Source organism: Onychomys torridus, chromosome 14 (genome assembly GCF_903995425.1).
Source record: "Onychomys torridus chromosome 14, mOncTor1.1, whole genome shotgun sequence".
Taxonomy (NCBI): Eukaryota; Metazoa; Chordata; class Mammalia; order Rodentia; family Cricetidae; genus Onychomys; species Onychomys torridus.
Window position 1 is genome coordinate 3556555 of NC_050456.1, and position 18672 is coordinate 3575226.

Genomic DNA, 18672 nt, shown 5'->3' on the forward strand with positions numbered 1-18672 from the left:
CATTGTGCTGTGCTCCCAGGGCCATGGGCATGCCTAAAAATTGAGTTTAAGCTTAAATAATGATCAGATGCCCTTTGAAACCCACTGACAGACACCAGACTCAACAACAAAGCCGGGCTTCATCATCACAGTAAAGAGTCTGCCTTGAAAGGCATGTTACAGAACAGTTAGCTGCAAATGAAATTAAGCATCTTTTAAACTTTGCATTCTCCCAGGTAGCATAATTCTTTTAAAACAGCTATCTATTATGAGTCAATTATATCTACATAGAGCATTTTAGTTTGGTAATACAGGAAGTAGATCCAATGTTTTTAGATTGTTAGAGTAATTTTTACTTTGTTTAACATATAAAATATTGCTTTTATTTTTTGACTAGCTTATTCTGTTTTAAGCCCTGTATGTTGAGTAAACTGATAGTTACAAGTCAATTTTTTCTTTCTTTTCTTTTTTTTTTTTACGAAAAAATATTTTGTTTCATTTATAGGGTATTTGAGACTGTTATTATTTTTCTATTCTGAAACTTTCACTCTTAGAGCAAAATCCAGAAATGCTAACCCTTTGTTTCTGGCCATGGAGACTAAAGCACGGCAGTAGAGAGTTCACAGAGAGGCAGATCTAACTTCTTAGCAGATTCAGTGTACAATAAGTCAAATGTATATCCCCAAGATAGGTTTGGCCAGCATCTCACAAGTCAGTGGTAATGCTGTGGCACCTCCTAAGTGCTGAGTTTTTACCTATTTTAACACTATGAAGTACATGATTAGTTTCTGTTGCAAAAGAAGAAACTGAGTTTTAAGGAGATTAGGCAACTTGAACACAACTAGTTAATAAATAGCTGGGAGTTTTAACTATGTCTGCCTTGGTCAACATATTTTTTGAATAGTGTCCTCTTCTCCATCACTGAAGTCCCTAATGTGTCTGCATTTGGAGACAAGTTCTTTAAAAGTTCTATAAGTTTGGATGTATTATAAGGGTGTATTGCAAAGTGACTTGTTCTAACCATCATATCTTCAGGACTAGACACATAATGAGAACTAACCAATTCTGTTAAAATGGACTGATGAGTGTAAATAGTGATCCTATACTCATACTTTTCTGGTCAGGTTTTCACTGTAGCTGAAAACCTACAGTGTATTATTAAAAATCCCCCCCCCCCATGTTCAGGTCCTGCAACACATTGTGATTTAGGGAAGAGCTCCTCTCTCTTCTTCAGTTAGTGCTATCCAGGACTTCAGTTTTCACTTGCCCATGGTTTAGGATTCACTAAACCACCTCCACCGTACAACTCCCACATATCTGGATACCTTTGTCATGGGTCTTTCTTGACTTCTATAGAAATTTCTCTCTCTGGTATCTTTTTTCCAAAAGGAAACAGACTGTCTATAGCCCAAGTCAACTACCTCCTAGTGATGGTCTAAGGGGTCTGCTATCTCATCTCTGAATAAGGAAAAAAAAGTATCTTTATAAAATCTTAACTTCAAATACAGGCAAGGTCATGCCCTGTGTGATATCCAGGGAAGATAACTATTCACATCTCATTTTGCTTCATCGGCAAAGGACCCCTTAGGCCTAGAGAAGTTAAATGGTGTCAGGCTTGTGTACTTCAGTGTCCTGCCACTCAAAGAAGGGACCCTGCTGGGTAGCACAGACATCACTGCAACACAGTGGAGCTGGGCGGTGGTGGAGCACGCCTTTAATCCCAGCACTTGGAAGGCAGAGGCAGGCAGATCTCTGTGAGTTTGAGGCCAGCCTGCTCTACAAAGCAAGTTCCAGAAAAGGTGCAAAGCTACACAGAGAAACCCTGTCTCAAAAAACCAAAAACAAACTGGAACACATTGTGAGCAATGCGGACTGTCTGGCCCTACCCAGTCCTCACTGTAAAGTTGGAGACACACCTGAAGCTGTGGTAATCGAGGCATTGGATCCCAATTCAGTAAGTAGTAAATCATGGCCCCTCTTGCTTCTGTATCTACATTGGAGTTTCTGAAGATAAAGCCTACTGGCTATTGTCCTGGATCAGCTTTCCCATAGTGTCACATTTGACCCTTGGGACAGTCATGGAATAAAGGAGGCTCTGTTGAACTCTATTGAGTAGATGAAGAAACTGAAACTCAACTCGGATCCTTAATTGGCAGGGCCTTTGTATTTCCAGCTTTCCATAACAGCAGATTGGAAGAACATATCTTAAAATCATCAAACTATTCAGGACCCATTCTGCAATGTCCTTGCTATACTTTAAAACCCTGTGAGACCTCTCTAATTCAAAGTGAATGTCATTTATTTCCTCCTGTGGGACGATGCTGAGAGTGTTAATTCTGGGCTAAGGACCTATTGTATTCCTCACTGTACTCTTCTTCTTTGATATTTACAGCCTGTAATGATGTGTATTCTCTCTCCTCACATGATACAACACAGGAGTGTACATATTCATATCATGTTCTGTTGAAACCCCGAGACTCTGAAATGGAGCTGAGATGGATTTATGATGACAATGGGTAGACAAACCCACATATGTTCCTTCTTTTCTTCAACCCTAGGAAGAAGACATGACTGACAGCTCATTCCCTGTGGATCACTTGTAGCATATAATGCCCACACCTTAGCTTCTTTAGTCATGGTGAGATGAAAAATAAACAGAGCGGCTATGGGGAAGACCTTCAGGTTCCCAGTAAAAGCATGGATATGATGAATGAACACTTGACTGATATTCCATATGGAAAGAAGTCATGAACTACTGTCACCACTGGGAGACAAGGGGAATGCTGACAGCCTTACCACTCAACCACAAACCATTCCCAGTATGACTAACTGCTTTCTAGAAGTTGTGCGGACCTTGCCTGTGTGATTTCTAGTTACTCTTCATCTTCAGAAAAATATCCCTTTACTCTTTACTTGCCAGAAATAAAGGACAGAGTGTATTTGTTAGGCAGTGGGGCTGCATCTTGACACTCAAAGGATCCTCACTTGCAGATACTGATGACAAATATTATATGATTCTTGTAAGTTAAGAGGGCCAGGCCAGCCATCTGAACATCCCTGTTATTGTTATGCATAGTTTCAGTGAAGTACTTGTCTGTCCTGTTAAGACTGACTTAGAAATAGAGCCAACAAACATCATTTTATAATTTTCTTGTTGTTTTATTTCATCTGATGTATATACCATGTAAGAAATACTTCACAATATGCTAATCCTATATTCAACAGATGGCAAATGTTACAGCCTTGTTTTTACAGAGAGCAGCTTAATAAGATTAAGATGACTCAGTAGGTGTATGGAATGAGATTTCCTCTGCATCATCTCAGTGTTTTGGTCCAAGGCATAGATTTCTCAATGATAGGCTGTGTACAGACATGCAATTCTTTTTAACCCCAAATGATGATGCATAGATTTAGCACTTCATAGTAGTTTAATAAAGAAGAAAATGCTCTTGGCAAAAGAAGAAATTGTGCTTTTTCTTGTGGCTTGGGTATTTTCATTCAAGACAGGACCGTTGACAGTCATATGAGGTTAAAATTATGGCAAAGTGTGAGTGCACAGTATTGGGGTTAAGAGCTAAGAAGTCAACCCACCTCTATTCCAACATCTCCTATTTGTGTGAATCAAGTAAGTGGCCTCTCTGAAAGTTAGTTCCTCTTTCTATAGGATGCAAAGTCTTTGTTATATCTTTAGGAATGAGGTGCCTGGGACTATTGTGAAGCAAAATAGATGGAAGCTTCCCCCACATAACTGCCATTTTCTTCTGTGAGGCTGTGAATCATCCCAATTTTTCAAATGCTACTATGACATGCTTCACTGGCTTCTCTATGGACTCACCTCTAAAGCATCTTATCCACCCCAATTATTAATGGATAGTATCAGAGCCAACGTCAGTCCTCTGAGCACAGTTCAGGCCAATGCCGTTTAGACCGAACATAATCCTACATGACTCACTGAGGGTAAAGACTGGCATATGACAGCACACAGCATTTCTAAAATGTAGACACCAGTATTTGTGTTCCATGGAATATGTTCCTATAACACAGAATTAGACATAAAAATGGAGAAGTCAGGTGCTGGATCAATGGCTGGATCAACTTTAGAGCACTTGCTGTCCTCACAGAGGACCTGGGCTCAGTTCCCAGCACTCATTTTGGGTGGGTCATAAACACCTATAACTCCAGTCTCAGGTGATCCCACACCTCTTCTGTTCTCCACAGAGTCAGTCATGCATGTGGTACACATACATGCATATAGGCACACATACATAAAAATAAATAAATCTTTATTTTAAAAATTGAGATGTTATTCCTTGGGCCATATAGTAACCTAATGAAACTGGTTCATGTCTTGTGGCTCAGATATAAACAAGGAGGAAAGAGATGAAGACAAATGAGACCAAAGCATAGCAAATGACAGGTAGGAAGCCACAAACGTACACATGCAAATGTCAGGAACTCTGAATCAGACCTAAAAATGGGTGGATATTAGAGGACAGTGTATAACATCAACTTGACAACTTAAATAAGAAAGTGTATACAAATAACAGCCTCAGGGACTGACACTGGGGTCACTCACACAGACACTATTCAGCCCAGATACCAATTGTAAGTTCTAGACCTCTGAATGTCTAGATGAGTGTGTTTGTACCTATGCTCTTCCTGACATTCCTGGCTGCATCTTTAGAGATCTTAGGATTTCAAAGTGTGCTCATCGGTCCTCCATACTGGCCTGCCACTGCAAAATCCAGAAATTAAAAGGAAGTGCAGCTACTCTGAGTTCTGGACAAAACAACCCTACCACAGTTGTCCATGACTTCACAGTGAAGATGGGATGGCTCTCTCCGAGTCTGGGTAGTTGTGACCTTTTCCTCGCCTTCTGAGTTCTCATTGCTCCTATACTGCCTCAAGTAGAACTCTCTATTCTCTGGACTCTCTTCAAGTCAGTCACTAAAAAATTCTGGGGCTCTCAGTCCAACCCTCATGATTTCTATTCTAATCTGAAAGGCAGCACTTTCCCACTTTACTCCAGGTCAGTATTCCAGCCACGCAAGGCTCCACACTGTTGTTTACTTCTCTATATGACATACATCACACACACACACACACACACACACACACACACACACACACACACACACAGAGAGAGAGAGAGGTGGGGGGAGACGCATACAACAGAATACACATACTTGCATACACATAGACACATACACTCACACAATACACATGGACACTCATATGTACCATTGTTGATTTCTCTCCCTCACTAGTGTTTAAGTTGGATCAGGATTATTTTTCATTTTGTTTAGGATTTTAAGAGAAAAACAATATCTCATTTTATGTTAACTAAAACAGAAGTTTTGTTTCCCTAAAAACTGGTGAATAGAGACCAAACAGACCAGATCAGCTGCTCTCAGGGTGTGGTCACAGACAGACCAGATCACAGCCCAATTGCTGTTATCTACTGGAGTTCAGTTTCTTACAAGGCGAGGTTTCTGCCTCTGAGGTACTTGGATATAGAAGTATGACAAAGGAAAACTGTGAGTGTGATATTTTCACATCAAAATGGAAAGGATGAGCTGGGACTCAGTTTACCACACAGCAAGCTGTCACAAGACTTCTTTTATCTGAATAGTTCTATTTCCTTTGTTTACTCTGAATTTCTAGTTGGCCTTTCATTTTTCTTAAGGGTTAGTTAGAAGTGGCAATCAGATGTTTTCATGTTTAAATATATATAGTCAGTATGTTTTAGTTTTCTGAGTTTTTATTTCATAGCACCATATATAATTTTTAATTAATTAATTAATTAAGTGTGTATGAATGTTTTGCCAGTGTGTATGTAAGTGTGCCACATGAATGTATCAGATTTCCTGGCTGGAGTTACAAATGGTTGTGAGCCACCAGGTGGGTGCTGGGACTCCAACCCAAGTTCTAGACAACAGTCTTTTTCCTTAACTACATATCCATCTCTCCAGCAGCACACTATATGTGTTTAAGTTTATATAAAAGTTAAAATTCGTCAAATCAATTTACCTGCAGCAATCACAGAGTTTACAGCTAAGTTGTCTTTGGTCTCAATATTTATAAAATTTGAACATTTACAGTAAACACTAGGTAATGTTATGTTGTCAGTACCCACCACTATTATACAACTGAGTATACACAATTCGTACACTCTATATAATACTAGACACTTCCTGAATAATAACTTTTGCTACATTTTTTTTAATTCAAGGGCAACATGAGCTTTCAGTAGAATTCACAACATGAAATAAGACTAAACAGTTTTAGTAAGACAGTCTTACCAATTTTACTTTTGCAGGTGTCAAGGGTATCCTGCTAGTATCATTTGTACCAAGTGTAAAATTAATGCAAATCCAAATGCCATTAGGCAGAGGACAAGGAAAAGAGATATGACAAAACATGACAAGTCTTCTTGTGCTGTGAGGAGGGTGCTGATGTTGGTTTGATGCAGAGATGGAGGAAGTACATGTAGTTAAATTCGACTCAAGCTCTGACTGCAAGCCAGCTTTAAGCTGTGTGTGAATCTAAGGGGAATGACATTATTGTGATTACTCCACTTGAACAGTAGACATTACCCGCTTCTCTTTCTGCGGATGTAGTAAAAGGCATTGTTCCCCAGGAGGTATGGGGGTGGAAATAATATGTGATGAAATAGACTTATGATAAAAGAGGCTCCTCAGTCAATATCAAAACCTAAGGAACAGCCACATGTTTGGCATGCTTAAACACTGAGTGCTGTAGTGGGTTGGGAGAGGGAAAACTCTCTCCCAAATGACAACAGGTTGCTGCAATTGTCAGTAGTATGGAGTGTCATCATGGCCAAAGCACTTATGTCAGGCTGCCTCCCTACTGCCCTGCATTCATACCTATTCACCACACACACCTCACACAAACATTCACTGCGGAGTGCTCAGCTCTTTCAGGGCCCAACTCACGACTGTTTGCATAGCCCTATGCCTGCTTTCTGCTTTTCTGCTTTGGAAGTCCACTCATCTGTACTCCACAGTGCATTCAACCAAACCATGCCACCACAGGTCCCAAGGAAGAGAAAATGGTGTTCTGTCTCCTTAGTTTTGGCAATCCTGGGCCTTTTCCTGTCTTCCACTCACCATCTGACAGCACACATTATACTCCTATACTCCTAATACACTAGTGCTGTTTAGAAGAGGATGATTCCAAATAACAGATAAATCCCATTCCTGACCGAACCTCTCATTACATTAGATTTAACTGTATGTCCATATATTTGGTCAATAAACTCTTCTTTAGTATGACACAATAGAAAAGAAAATTCAGACCAACTCTTCAGATGGTCTGCCATGGGACTTTGTTCACAGCTCTTGGGGTAATAATGGTAGTGAAGTAACAGTGCAGTGTGGGAAATAAAAACAACAATGCTACCCATGTGGTGCAACACGCATGTTTTCATGAGAGTTCCTCATGTTGTAATGTTTGTGGTCACATATATGTAAATACACATAGCTGTAAATTTGCTTATGTGAGGGAAGAACATACATATCAGCTCTGAGGGGAGGAAAGAAAATGTACAATAATTCATCCAAACCTGCCTTCTGAGAATTATTAGCAAGTAACTGAAATGTCTGCAGGAAACCTCAGACCAATAGAAATGAGCCTTCAACCAATCCCCGAACACACACAATCATTTTTCTTCCCTCTTCCCATCCCTAAGTAAGCAAGTAAGTAAATACAATGAAATAAAAGTGACATCCGTAAACCCTGTAAGTGTGTGAGATCCAGGTGCCGTCATAGAGAACACAGACAAAAATAAAGTTGGTAATAAAAGCTGTATGGGTGCCCCAGGGTCAGAAGCCTGTTGCTGGGGATGGGGTCTTGGTTTAATCTCACAGTGCCTCATTTTCCAGCCCATCCAGGACAGGCAAGTCAGGCCCAGGTTTTGTCTATGCATTGTGGAGTTTCTCACAAGGTCTAGGTACTTGCTCGGCCTCTTCCCAGCTCCTCCTCTTCTCCTCAAGGACTGAAGCTGCTCAGTGACCAGCCTTCTTTTCGGCATCTTGGCACAGGGGTCTGGTCTATTGTAGGATAAAAGTGGAATTCTCTGCTGTCTACGGGGCTCTCCCCAGGGAACAGAGCATGAAACCCAAACTTATATAAAATCATATCCTGTTTGCAAATACCATATTCCCTCCGCTTCTCACTAATCGGGTCCCACAAACCCCAGCACAGCTTGAGAGTCCATTCCTCATCTAAACAAATGCCATAAGCCCCTTTATACTTTTACAACCATGTCAAAAAATAATATTGCCTGCCAATAGTGATGTGATTGGAGTTGCCTCCTCTGAGCCATAAAAGAAGCGCAGAGTCTGTTATCAATTTCTCTAAGTGTACCAGGGGAATTATGGGTCGATTCAGTTCCAAGTTATAAATGACAACTCAAAAGCCACAGAAGCGTTTGAAGCTGGGAGCTGATGACGACATTATCATAAAAGCCTGCTCGTCCTTGCGTTTGTGGTTTTTTTTTTTTTTTTTTCTTTTGGCCTATCAAGTGAAGAGGGTAAAATAAGGCTGAGAAATGACTTCAAGATTTCTTCACACAGCAGTAGGTCAGATGGCCAGGAAAATAATCACTATTTTTAGTGATGTACCCCGAGGAGAGAGAACTAACATGGTCTTGCTCGGGCTATTGTTTCCAGAGTCTCCTAATGATCTCTTTCACTATACAATGGGCAAGGCTCAGATTTGGCAAAATGCTCTTTCAAATGGTGGGTTTTCTTGCAGTGGCATTACTTCATAATTAGAAATGAGTCATGCCCTGGTAACTAAGAAAATGAGACTCAAACACAAAGAAATTTGGAAACCTGACATTGTCGCTCAAAACAGTTCCGGAGAGTATATTTTAAAGGATCCTAAAGGCTGCTTGCCCATGAGCTGCCTGACCAAGAATCCAATTACTGCAAGCAAGTCTCAGGGAAAATCTAATAAGAAGCAGAGATTTTCTCATTTCATAATGTCCCTGGTCATCTCCTCAAAAGCCAATTAATCCATCAACATTCAGTAGCTGCACAGTAAACCCAGAGAGTATGAATCTCTGTGTTCAAAGCAATGACAGTTTGCATTAAAGATTGGAAATCACCGAGTACTTTTGAATTGAAAGCAATGGGTCTATCTTAGATAATTTGAACCAGAGGAGTGTTTTAAGACAAAAGCAATTACCAAACGATTCCAAACCTCCATGGTGCACCCATACCTCTAACCTGGACTACCCCGAGTTCACATTGGCTGTCTCTTGTATATGTTATGTCTATGGTTGTCCTGGAGCTGAAAATATAGGCTGGTTCAAATCCAAAGGACCCAGAGTTCTTCCTAGGGCTGTATCCAAACTAAAAATCTAAGGATGTGACAAAGTCAAGAATGTGACTTGGTTCATTTAAATAACAGTAATAATTAATAATAATTGTAGGCCCAAGATGGCTCATTAGGTAAAAATTCTTTTGGGAAACCCTGATGACCTAAAGTTAAGCTCCAGAATTGATAGTGAAAGGAGAGAATTAAGTCTCCAAAGTTTTGCTGACTTCCACAACCCATATACATACAAATAACAGACAAAAATTTAATTATAACTGCACAAACACACAAAATTACTGAATCATATAAGTTTGCCATAGCATCATCAAGTTAAAAGCCTGGCCCTGCCATATGTGTGCACATATGCATACACACTCACACACACACACACACACAAACATTTACCAGGGCCTACCCAGGAGACAGAGGAAAATTTGACAATTAAGTGTCCTTCTCAAGTCCTCTCCAACCTTCTCCAGTGCTAGGAAGGCCGCCTGCCCCACTTGTCCTCGCACCTCTGCCTGTACTGTCATTACCCACCAGCACTGCTGCCACCATCCTCATCAGGGGGACGTCCAGGACAATAATAAGGAGGTTTTCTGTGGCCCAGTTTCCTTCATGTTGGGTATACAGAGCCAGCAGGAGCAGTTACTACTCATTCTTTAGGTACTTAGAGAGTTACTTAATCTTCTAGCTAGAAGATTAAGTTAACTTGGTATGGGTTTAGTAGGATGCACTCATTCTCCTAGAGCAGCCACTTGGGATAGCGGAACACACTGGCAAAGGCTGAAGCCGGTTCAAAGGTCATTGATCCTCTGCTTTTCAGAGCTGTCCAGCCAGCTCCCAGCACCACAGGGAGTTTGCTACAGGGAGCCAGGACTAACATGGGATGACTGTTTTGTGTCAAGGATCAAACAGCAAAAGTCGGTGGTGAGCTGCTAAGAAAGGGCCCACATCAGGCACCTGAGGCTGGAGGGTGAATACAGAGTCAGCGGCCATCTGTTAATAATGAAGCCCACAGAAGAATTCGAAAAGCTGCTCCATACCGTCTACATGGGAGTGTGCACATCAGTGCTTGTAGCCTTTCACCACCGGCTGTGTGATTTTTAAAAATTCATGTCACTTCTCCAGAAATTCAATGTCCCACCTTCCACACAGGGTCTCATTAATAATTACTGTGTATGAGGTAGAGAGATGATTGGGTGACTCGGAGCACTTGCTGCTGAAGACCTGGGTTCAATTCCCAACACCCACAAGGTGGCTCACAACTGTGTGTTACTCCAGTTCCAAGGGACCTGATGCTTTCTTTGGCCTTTTTGGATGCTAGGCATGCATGTGGTGAGTAGTCATGTGTGCAGGGACAATAACCATATATGTTTTTAAAAATGACGTTCACATTTTCCTAGCTTCCCAAAAAAACTCAGTTGTGATAAACTGTCCCGTCCAAATGGATTGATTAGTGTTCGCATTTTATTTCCAGAGAGGCAAGATCAGGGAACAGGAAGTGATTCCTAAGCTAGGCATCATTAAAATCAAAACAGAAACAGAAATTTATGGAAATTTTCTATATAAGACCTAGCAAAGAACTGTCAAAAACGTGATTTTCTTCTCTCTCTTCAAAATCTACAAATTTTACTTGATTTAAATGCCTTAGTCCCTGGAAACCTGACATAGAGTTATTCTGTCCCAACATGACTTGGCACTTTCTGTTACAGAATGAAGGTTTGTTACTGGTAAGGATTAACTTTAAATAGATTGTAGGCTATAGGGTTTGTTCTAATCATCCACAAAAATGTAGACATTTTTCTACATATGTTGCTTCATCTGAACAAATCTGTCCTTGAAATGTGGTATAAATATCCTGGGTCAAAAGTCTTTGTTAATTATTGAAGACACAAACAACCTCAAGGGGCTCACAATATGTCCCATAATGCATCGCACTTTGTGTGACTTGCTGCATTTTCACCAGCAATGTGATGCATGTGCACAGCTGGTGAAATCCTACAGAAAATGGAGTTCTGCTGCAAAACTACCTAAAAATCTCTCCTAGGAATGTCTAACAAAGCTGGTCTCAGGGAATGTGTGTCTTGTCACACAACTTGAATGCAATGGCCTCACATTTGGCATAATTCTATGTTGTCATCATCTCAAAATCCATAAATCTGTTTTGCACAGGAAGCTCCAGATTTGGCAACAAGCTCAGCAGGTCACATAGCCCTTTCTGCAAGGCAATCCTCAGAAATCAAGGGAGAGTTTTTATAAGTTTATGGAATTTAAAAGCAGAAACAAATTTATACTTACCCCAAGTCCACCACAAGGCAATGAGGAAAAGAACTTTCGAGAATCATCACCTGCACAGTGTGAAGATATGAAACACAAACATTATGAATGGACAGTCCTTACTCTTTGGGTATTTATCAACATATAGTATGCCATATGTATTCCTTATTAGAAAATTAAAGAAAATTTAGACCAATCAGAGTTAATTTTCAGAACACACTGCTTGTGTATACATGTACACAGGACAAACTCAAAACAAATGAAAACAGAAAACACACACACACAGAGGGAATTGGTTATCTCACATGAACAAGCACCTGTAAATGAAATTTTGCTTAAAAATTGGCTTGTTTATTGTACAAAAAATTTTCAAATTATCATTCCCAAGGGGCCTTTTGCAGTCTCAAATGAAGATGCTGGCCTGAGCATCAGCTAAAACTTCCCGATATTTCTTTGCCTAGAGCAGTTCCCCCCATACTTCCAAGATGTGCTTGATCTCCATTCCTTTCTGACTCTCTTTTGCATAAGCCCTCATTGGGTGGGACACTGTGAGTTCAGGGTTAAGGCAAATGCAGGGTAGGGATGTACATTTGGCCTGCCTAGCCCATTTCACCTTCAGGGCATTTGGAAATACACTCTGCATTCCTCAGAAAGAAAACAATTTTGGTTTTTGTTTGTTTGTTTCTGTTTTTGAGATAGAATCTCATTGTGTAATGCTGCCTGGTGCAACTCACTCTGTAGCCGGAGCTGCACTTGAAGTCCCAGCCGCCGTTGAACGCCCCAGTCTCTAAAGTGCTGAACCACCACAACAAGCTCAAAAGAATTTTAAAACTAATGCAGCAATACTGTTCATTATCATTTAAAAAATTGCAACTTATGGAAAGTAACTCTGTGATCTACTCAGTTTATTTTCCAATAGGGTGGATGGTTCAAGCCACAAGGTTTATGAAAATATGCACTGTCATTTAAAAAGTTTAAATACAGTACTGGGTGGTGGTGGCACATGCCTTTAATCCCAGCACTCAGGAGGCAGAGCCAGGCGGATCTCTGTGAGTTCAAGGCCAGCCTAGTCTACAGAGCTAGCTCCAGGACAGGCACCAAAACTACACAGAGAAACCCTATCTTGAAAAAAATTTTTTAGAAAAGTTCAAATATAGTTTCTAAAATGTCAGTCAATCCTTTCTATTAATTTATTATTTTATTTGTATGTGTTTGGTCAGGATATATGTATGGGCACCACCTGTGTGCTTAGCATCCCCTGGAACTGGAGTTACAGGTAGTCATGAGACATCATGTGGGTGCTAGGAATCTAAATTGGGTTTTCTGCAAGAGTACTCTAAGTACTTAGTGACTCCTCCAGAACCAGGAACTTAGTTCTAGAAATGTGTGTATATATTTACATATCTCAGACTACCTAAGGTATAAGTAAGATCAAGTATATCATAGGCTTCTCCATTGTTTGCAAATTTTTTAAAACATAACACAATAAAATAAGGAAAATATCATTGGGGACACATGCCTTTAATCCCAGCACTCATGAGGCAGAGCCAGGCGGATCTCTGTGAGTTCTATTAGTACAAACACAAACAATGTCAAATTTAACATATATCTTGAAATATTAATTGTGATTATTTCCTGGAATTAAGGTAGGGTGCTCAGTATCATTGGTGGAACCAGGTAAAACTTCCACCTCACCTATGCTCTGCTGATGATCAATGAAAAGCCAATTCAAATCGAAAAGAAGTTTGTGGTTTAAGACAAAAGAGACTGTACTATCACAGAATAAAGCTTTTTTAAAAGCAATAAATTTTATGAGTTGACTTTTAATACAACAACTGACATGGAAAATTATAAAGAAAACTCATGCATAAATAAAAACATCCAAGGAGGTAGAGACATTCTCTCTTAATAAACAAAAAAAAAAAAAAATTGAGCTGTAGCTCAATGACAGAGCACTTGCCTAGAATGCACAAAGCCTTGGGTTTATATAATAGTATTAAAATTGGAATACTGGCACCAGTAAATGACACTTAAAACAAAACACAATAGGAAACTTAGGGACAAGAGAGATGGCTTAGTGGGATGCAAACCATGGTAACCCGAGTTCAGTACTCAGAAGGAGGAAACAGATGTTTAAACCTTATTTAGTTATATGATAATAAAAATGAAATAGGTAATTGATAATTTTAATTTAGTTGTGTGAAAGAAAATTACTTTACTTACTGAAATTATTGTTTTACATCACTATATTAACTTATCAGTGGACTGAAATCTGACTAGCCAGGAGGTAATCAAAAATAGCAATAGTAATGAATGAGACATTAATGCCATAGAAAATCTTCTACTAGAAACTAGTGAAGGTAATATTTTCAAAGCATCATCATATAAGGCCTAGAATATCTAAATAGATAAATAGGTATCACAATAAAATCTAATTATTTTGTAATCTATAGATGTCTTTTAAGATACAAAGACTGGTAGGTCTGTTCATATTGAATTTTTATTTAAATATTTCTTCAAATCTTAAAACATAATCACCCAGAGCCTAGTATCAATTTTGAGTTAGAAGTGACACCTCCAATTTTGTTGGGAAGAATTGGGGAAGTCCAAAAGTTGCATGGGACTGAACAGGATGGATGAAGTAGACAGAGCATCTTGAGTCTGAGTTTCTACAAACAGAATAGCATCATTCTGGTCTATTGGAAACAAAAGAATTACCCTAAACTACAATAATCCAAATTCTACAAAATATCTAATGCAACCTTTTAAGAGAACCTGGTAATCTACTGAGAGCAGGAACTAAAGAAGATCAGCTATACTTTTCATTCTCCAGACAAGCTCAAGGAGTTCTGAGTGTTCAACACTGACTATAGTGGCTGACCCAAAGGCTTCAGAGAATGTAGCAGCCTGTGCTTGCTGCACTAGGGTAGCCCATACTGAAAGTGCTGCCTTGATCAACATAGTTACCTGCAATTCATAAAAAAAAAAAAAAGTATAAAGTTGTCCAAGTTCAGAACTCACCTCATTAATAAATGTCTTTGTTCTTCACATGTGGAATGGTGGTTGCTAAGGAGGACTGCATACATCAATTCATGCTCACTAATGTTTACACCCTGAGCACTCCTAGTCTGTTCCAATGAAGCCCCAAAGCAGTTACTTTAATGACTGCCTTGATTACACTCTGGAGCACATTTTCTAAAAATGAGGAAGGTTGAGCTTCTATCTTTATCAAATTAAAAGACAGACATGTCTCTGCTTAAATACTTGAATAGAGTGCCTGTATGTTCAAAGTATGATTTTACCCAAATACAAAGACCTAGGTATGGTGGCAGGCTCTTGAGATGCTGAGGAGGGAGAGCCATGAGCTCAAAGCCAATCTGAGCCACATACACAGAACCAAGAAAAATTATTTAAACTATATACATTTATATTGACTTATTTGTATTTGTGTGTGTGTTATACATGAATTTAGTTGTACTAAATAAATTGCTTACCGGAACCAACTTTGAGGAATTCTAAATACTGAAGAATTTCTTTATTTTCTTTCTGCTTACTTCTCTCAAAGTGCCAGTTCTGTCCTGATCCACATACAGCCAGGGACACAGACTCACTAGTAAGGGCTTACACTCATTATAGAGACTTGCCACTCATTTCAGAAAGCCTGGGATGTGTGCATAACTGCTAACCTCTCTTTACTGCTTTCCATGATGCTTCCTATATACAGCATACACTTGCTCTAAACTGCTGAGGGCCAGTTACCTTAAGTTGTTTTGAAATAATGTTGAATTAGGTAAGAGAATTTGATAATTTAAGATTGATTTAATAGATTCCTTCAAAGAAAAGAAGTAAGTTTAAAATGTTTATTTTAAGTTAATTAAATCTGTAAAATACAATTATTTCAGCATGTGTTTCCAAGTTAGGTATTGTTATTCAATTATAAGAGGTTATCAATAAAATACAAATTTCTACTACTGTTTTGCACTAATATTTTCAAAAAATATTGTTTCAAGTATCTGTATTAAATCTTGTTGCTTAAATTTTATTTTAAAATATGATAAAGTTTTAGAAAAAAATCATCTGTTTCTTTGAAACAAATTATAATAATTAGTTTTCTACTTACAGCATTTACTGTAATATTTAGGTTTCAGAAGTACAGTATACATTTAATGGAGTACATTAAGACCTCCAGTTTTCATTTCAATAAGGTACTCTGTTATCTCCATGTGTTAAGCTCAGAAATAAGAAGTAAAAGACAGAAAACAAAAGATAAGGGTAAAAAATTTTTCATAAGGGATGTGAAAAAGTCTTATGATCTTTCCATTTAAAAAGATGAGCAAACAAATTTGGTAACTCAAATATTTCTACATGTGAAAACATACCGTATAACTGAGGCTCAAATAAAAGTTAGTTTAAAAATAAGCAATTTGTTATGCAGAATTCCCCTGACCTGCATTTGCTTCTCTCTTACTCAACTCATTCCAGGCAGCAACTGCTGGAAAAACTGATTTTTTTTTGTCACACTGCTTGCCAAATATTCTGAGCTGACACCAGCATTGACTAATGGCAGTACTGGAATGTGCTGTTCTCAGTAGAATGGAGGCCTGTACAGACCTAGGAGTGTCCTGGAGTCCAGCTTCTGCCCGTCCAGGGGGCTGGTGCCATACAACAGTGAGTGATGTTCAGAATGAACAAGCTGTATTTCCTCCAAGCTGGCTTTTCGACCTTGAATTCTCTGAAAGAAAACAACAACAACTTACAGTCTTCCACTGGCAGCACTCAGAAAAAAACGAGAGCTCAAGTCACATCTGAGATGATTAAGAACCGGCTCAGACTCATCATGCAAGAATGTGACATAGATTTTCTTGGTAAAGTACCATAATAAAAATTGGAAAATGAGCAGATGCAAGATTCAGATAAATAGGCATCTGATGACATAAAGCTTATTCCTTTCTGGCATAAAAATAAACTTATACCTAAGAAATTAGCAATTGACTCTTCTGTGTGTCTGCTTAAGAAGAAACAGGGGTTACTGTTTGTATATAAGCAAATTTATTATTCTCTGTGTTACACTGGACTGAAGAAGATGTTTTGTATGTCTTCAATTTCTATTTCACTCTTAAAATAACTCATTTGATGTATTTTATAAAAGTATCAGTTGGTGACACATTTGCAATTAAACAAAAACAAGTGCTGCTGATAATTTGAACAATCGAGACTGACTCAATGTTTTATACTCAGACTCTGGAGAAAATTTCACTCATTCTAACAAAGAACTGAGCTCATAATTGTCCAAACTATGCATTATACTAAATCTCAATTAGCCAACATGTGGTCTTCCTGGCTACATTCCTCTGTTAGTATGTCCTTGAGCCTGATAACAGTTGTTCTGACATATGGTGTTAACTCACCTCCACTTCTGAAAACTGCTGTGCTTCCTAAAACTACACAGACAACATTAATGCTACACTTAGAATATGTGACCACAAGAAAGCAGTGAGTTAACACTGATGCACAGAACTTTGGTGAGATTCTGTTCTTTCATGCTGCAGAGGAAGAAAGAAGCACCAGGTAAATTGGAAGAGCATCTCCCTAGGGACCTGGACAATCCCATCCTCAGCCTCCTGGGTGTAAGGGGATGAGGCTGTAGGCAGGCCATTCAGTGTTGATATATGGTTCACTGAGAGGGCAGACTAGAGATATGGCTGCATAGTGACCCTCACATTTTACTGTGCAGGAGGCAGAGCTGTGCTTGTCATTAAAATAAATGATCAGGTCACAGTTAGAGAGGAATGGCAGGGGCCACAGAGTAAGAGAATGATGGGAAGCAGAAGGCTCTCAAGACCACCTTCATGTCACAAATAAACAAGCAGATACTTCAGGAATTTTCTTTGCCATAACAAAGAAGTTCCCTGTTCTTGATACTATTATTATGTATCAATCATTTAGCATTATGTAAATCCAGTTTATAGTTCTAGAAAACTATACTTTAGAAGAATATACTTTAGAGAAAGTATTCCTAAGTAAGATGAGAATTCTAATATGAAAGATTAAGAAAAATTTGGTAATGATCAGACACTTCTCTGATCAAGTAACAAACATCCCATAGAAGTCAGTGAATGGCTGGTAAACAAGAGATTTGGAAATGTTTATGAAAGACCAAGACAACAAAATAATTAAAACAACTAATAAAAGGTAAAATGAGTAAGAGAAAGTTGAGAGTCAAGAGCTCAGAGACAAAGTTTAACTAAAAGATTTCAGGAGGTGGAAAGTCCCCCACGGAAGTCCTGTAACTCCATGGTTTGGGTCATCTAAAACTAGAATGAGCAGAGGTCAGGAAACAGGTAGAAAGCCAATACTAGTTACATGACGATGGCCACTTAGAAAGACACATGATATATGAGGACACAGCAAAGCACCAACACACTAAATAAAGTCAATTATTTCTATTGTTTTTAGATTATTGGAGATTGAACCCAAGACCTGTATACTAGGCAAGCACTCTATCACTAAGCTCCATCCACAGCACTCTTTGTACACTATATTTTGAGCCTAGCTCTTACTAAGCTGTCTAGCATGGCCTTGAATTTACAAAACTCTTACCTCAGCCTGGGATTACAGGCTGCTCTACCAGGCCATGCTAACAATGTCAATTCTATAGCTGATATTTAGACTAATGTTTTGAATATTATACTATCCTAAACCCTTATCATGTCCCTCCCTCTCCTTTCCTATTAAGACTTTCTCAGGTCTATATGGAATTTTTGCCTCTGGTATAAAATGAAACATCATCAATAGTGTTTTTATAGCTAGTCACATACTATACACTCCATGCTTGCCTCAAATATTTTTCTTATTCTTCAGTGATTCAAATGACATTCTATTTGAATGCCCAGCCATGTGCCAACTAATAATCTATAACCAGTTTCAGGATTCATAGTAGTAGTAGACAGCCACTCAAGGGATGGCAGCCCTGAAAGGACTCCTGCTGAATTGCATTGGGGAAGACTGAGGCAATAAGGAAGTAGCTGTGCAGTTCTACATAACTCATTTTGAGTTTCCACTTCTATC

The 18672-nt window shown here is 38.9% G+C and overlaps 1 protein-coding gene across 9 annotated transcripts in view; it reads right to left on the bottom strand.

Moving 5' to 3' along the window:
* Positions 1 to 18672, bottom strand: part of Hdac9 (histone deacetylase 9) — an 893084-nt gene that overhangs the window by 224763 nt on the left and 649649 nt on the right. For all 9 annotated transcript variants that reach the window (XR_004946518.1, XM_036205789.1, XM_036205785.1 and 6 more), the window contains 2 exons: positions 16216 to 16336; positions 11626 to 11675 (listed from right to left, as the gene is read on the bottom strand). Coding sequence is in view for 8 of the 9 variants with exons in the window: in XM_036205789.1 (XP_036061682.1) it covers positions 11626 to 11675; positions 16216 to 16336 (171 nt within the window). In the remaining variant the exon portion in view is untranslated. The remainder of the gene's footprint in view (positions 1 to 11625; positions 11676 to 16215; positions 16337 to 18672) is intronic.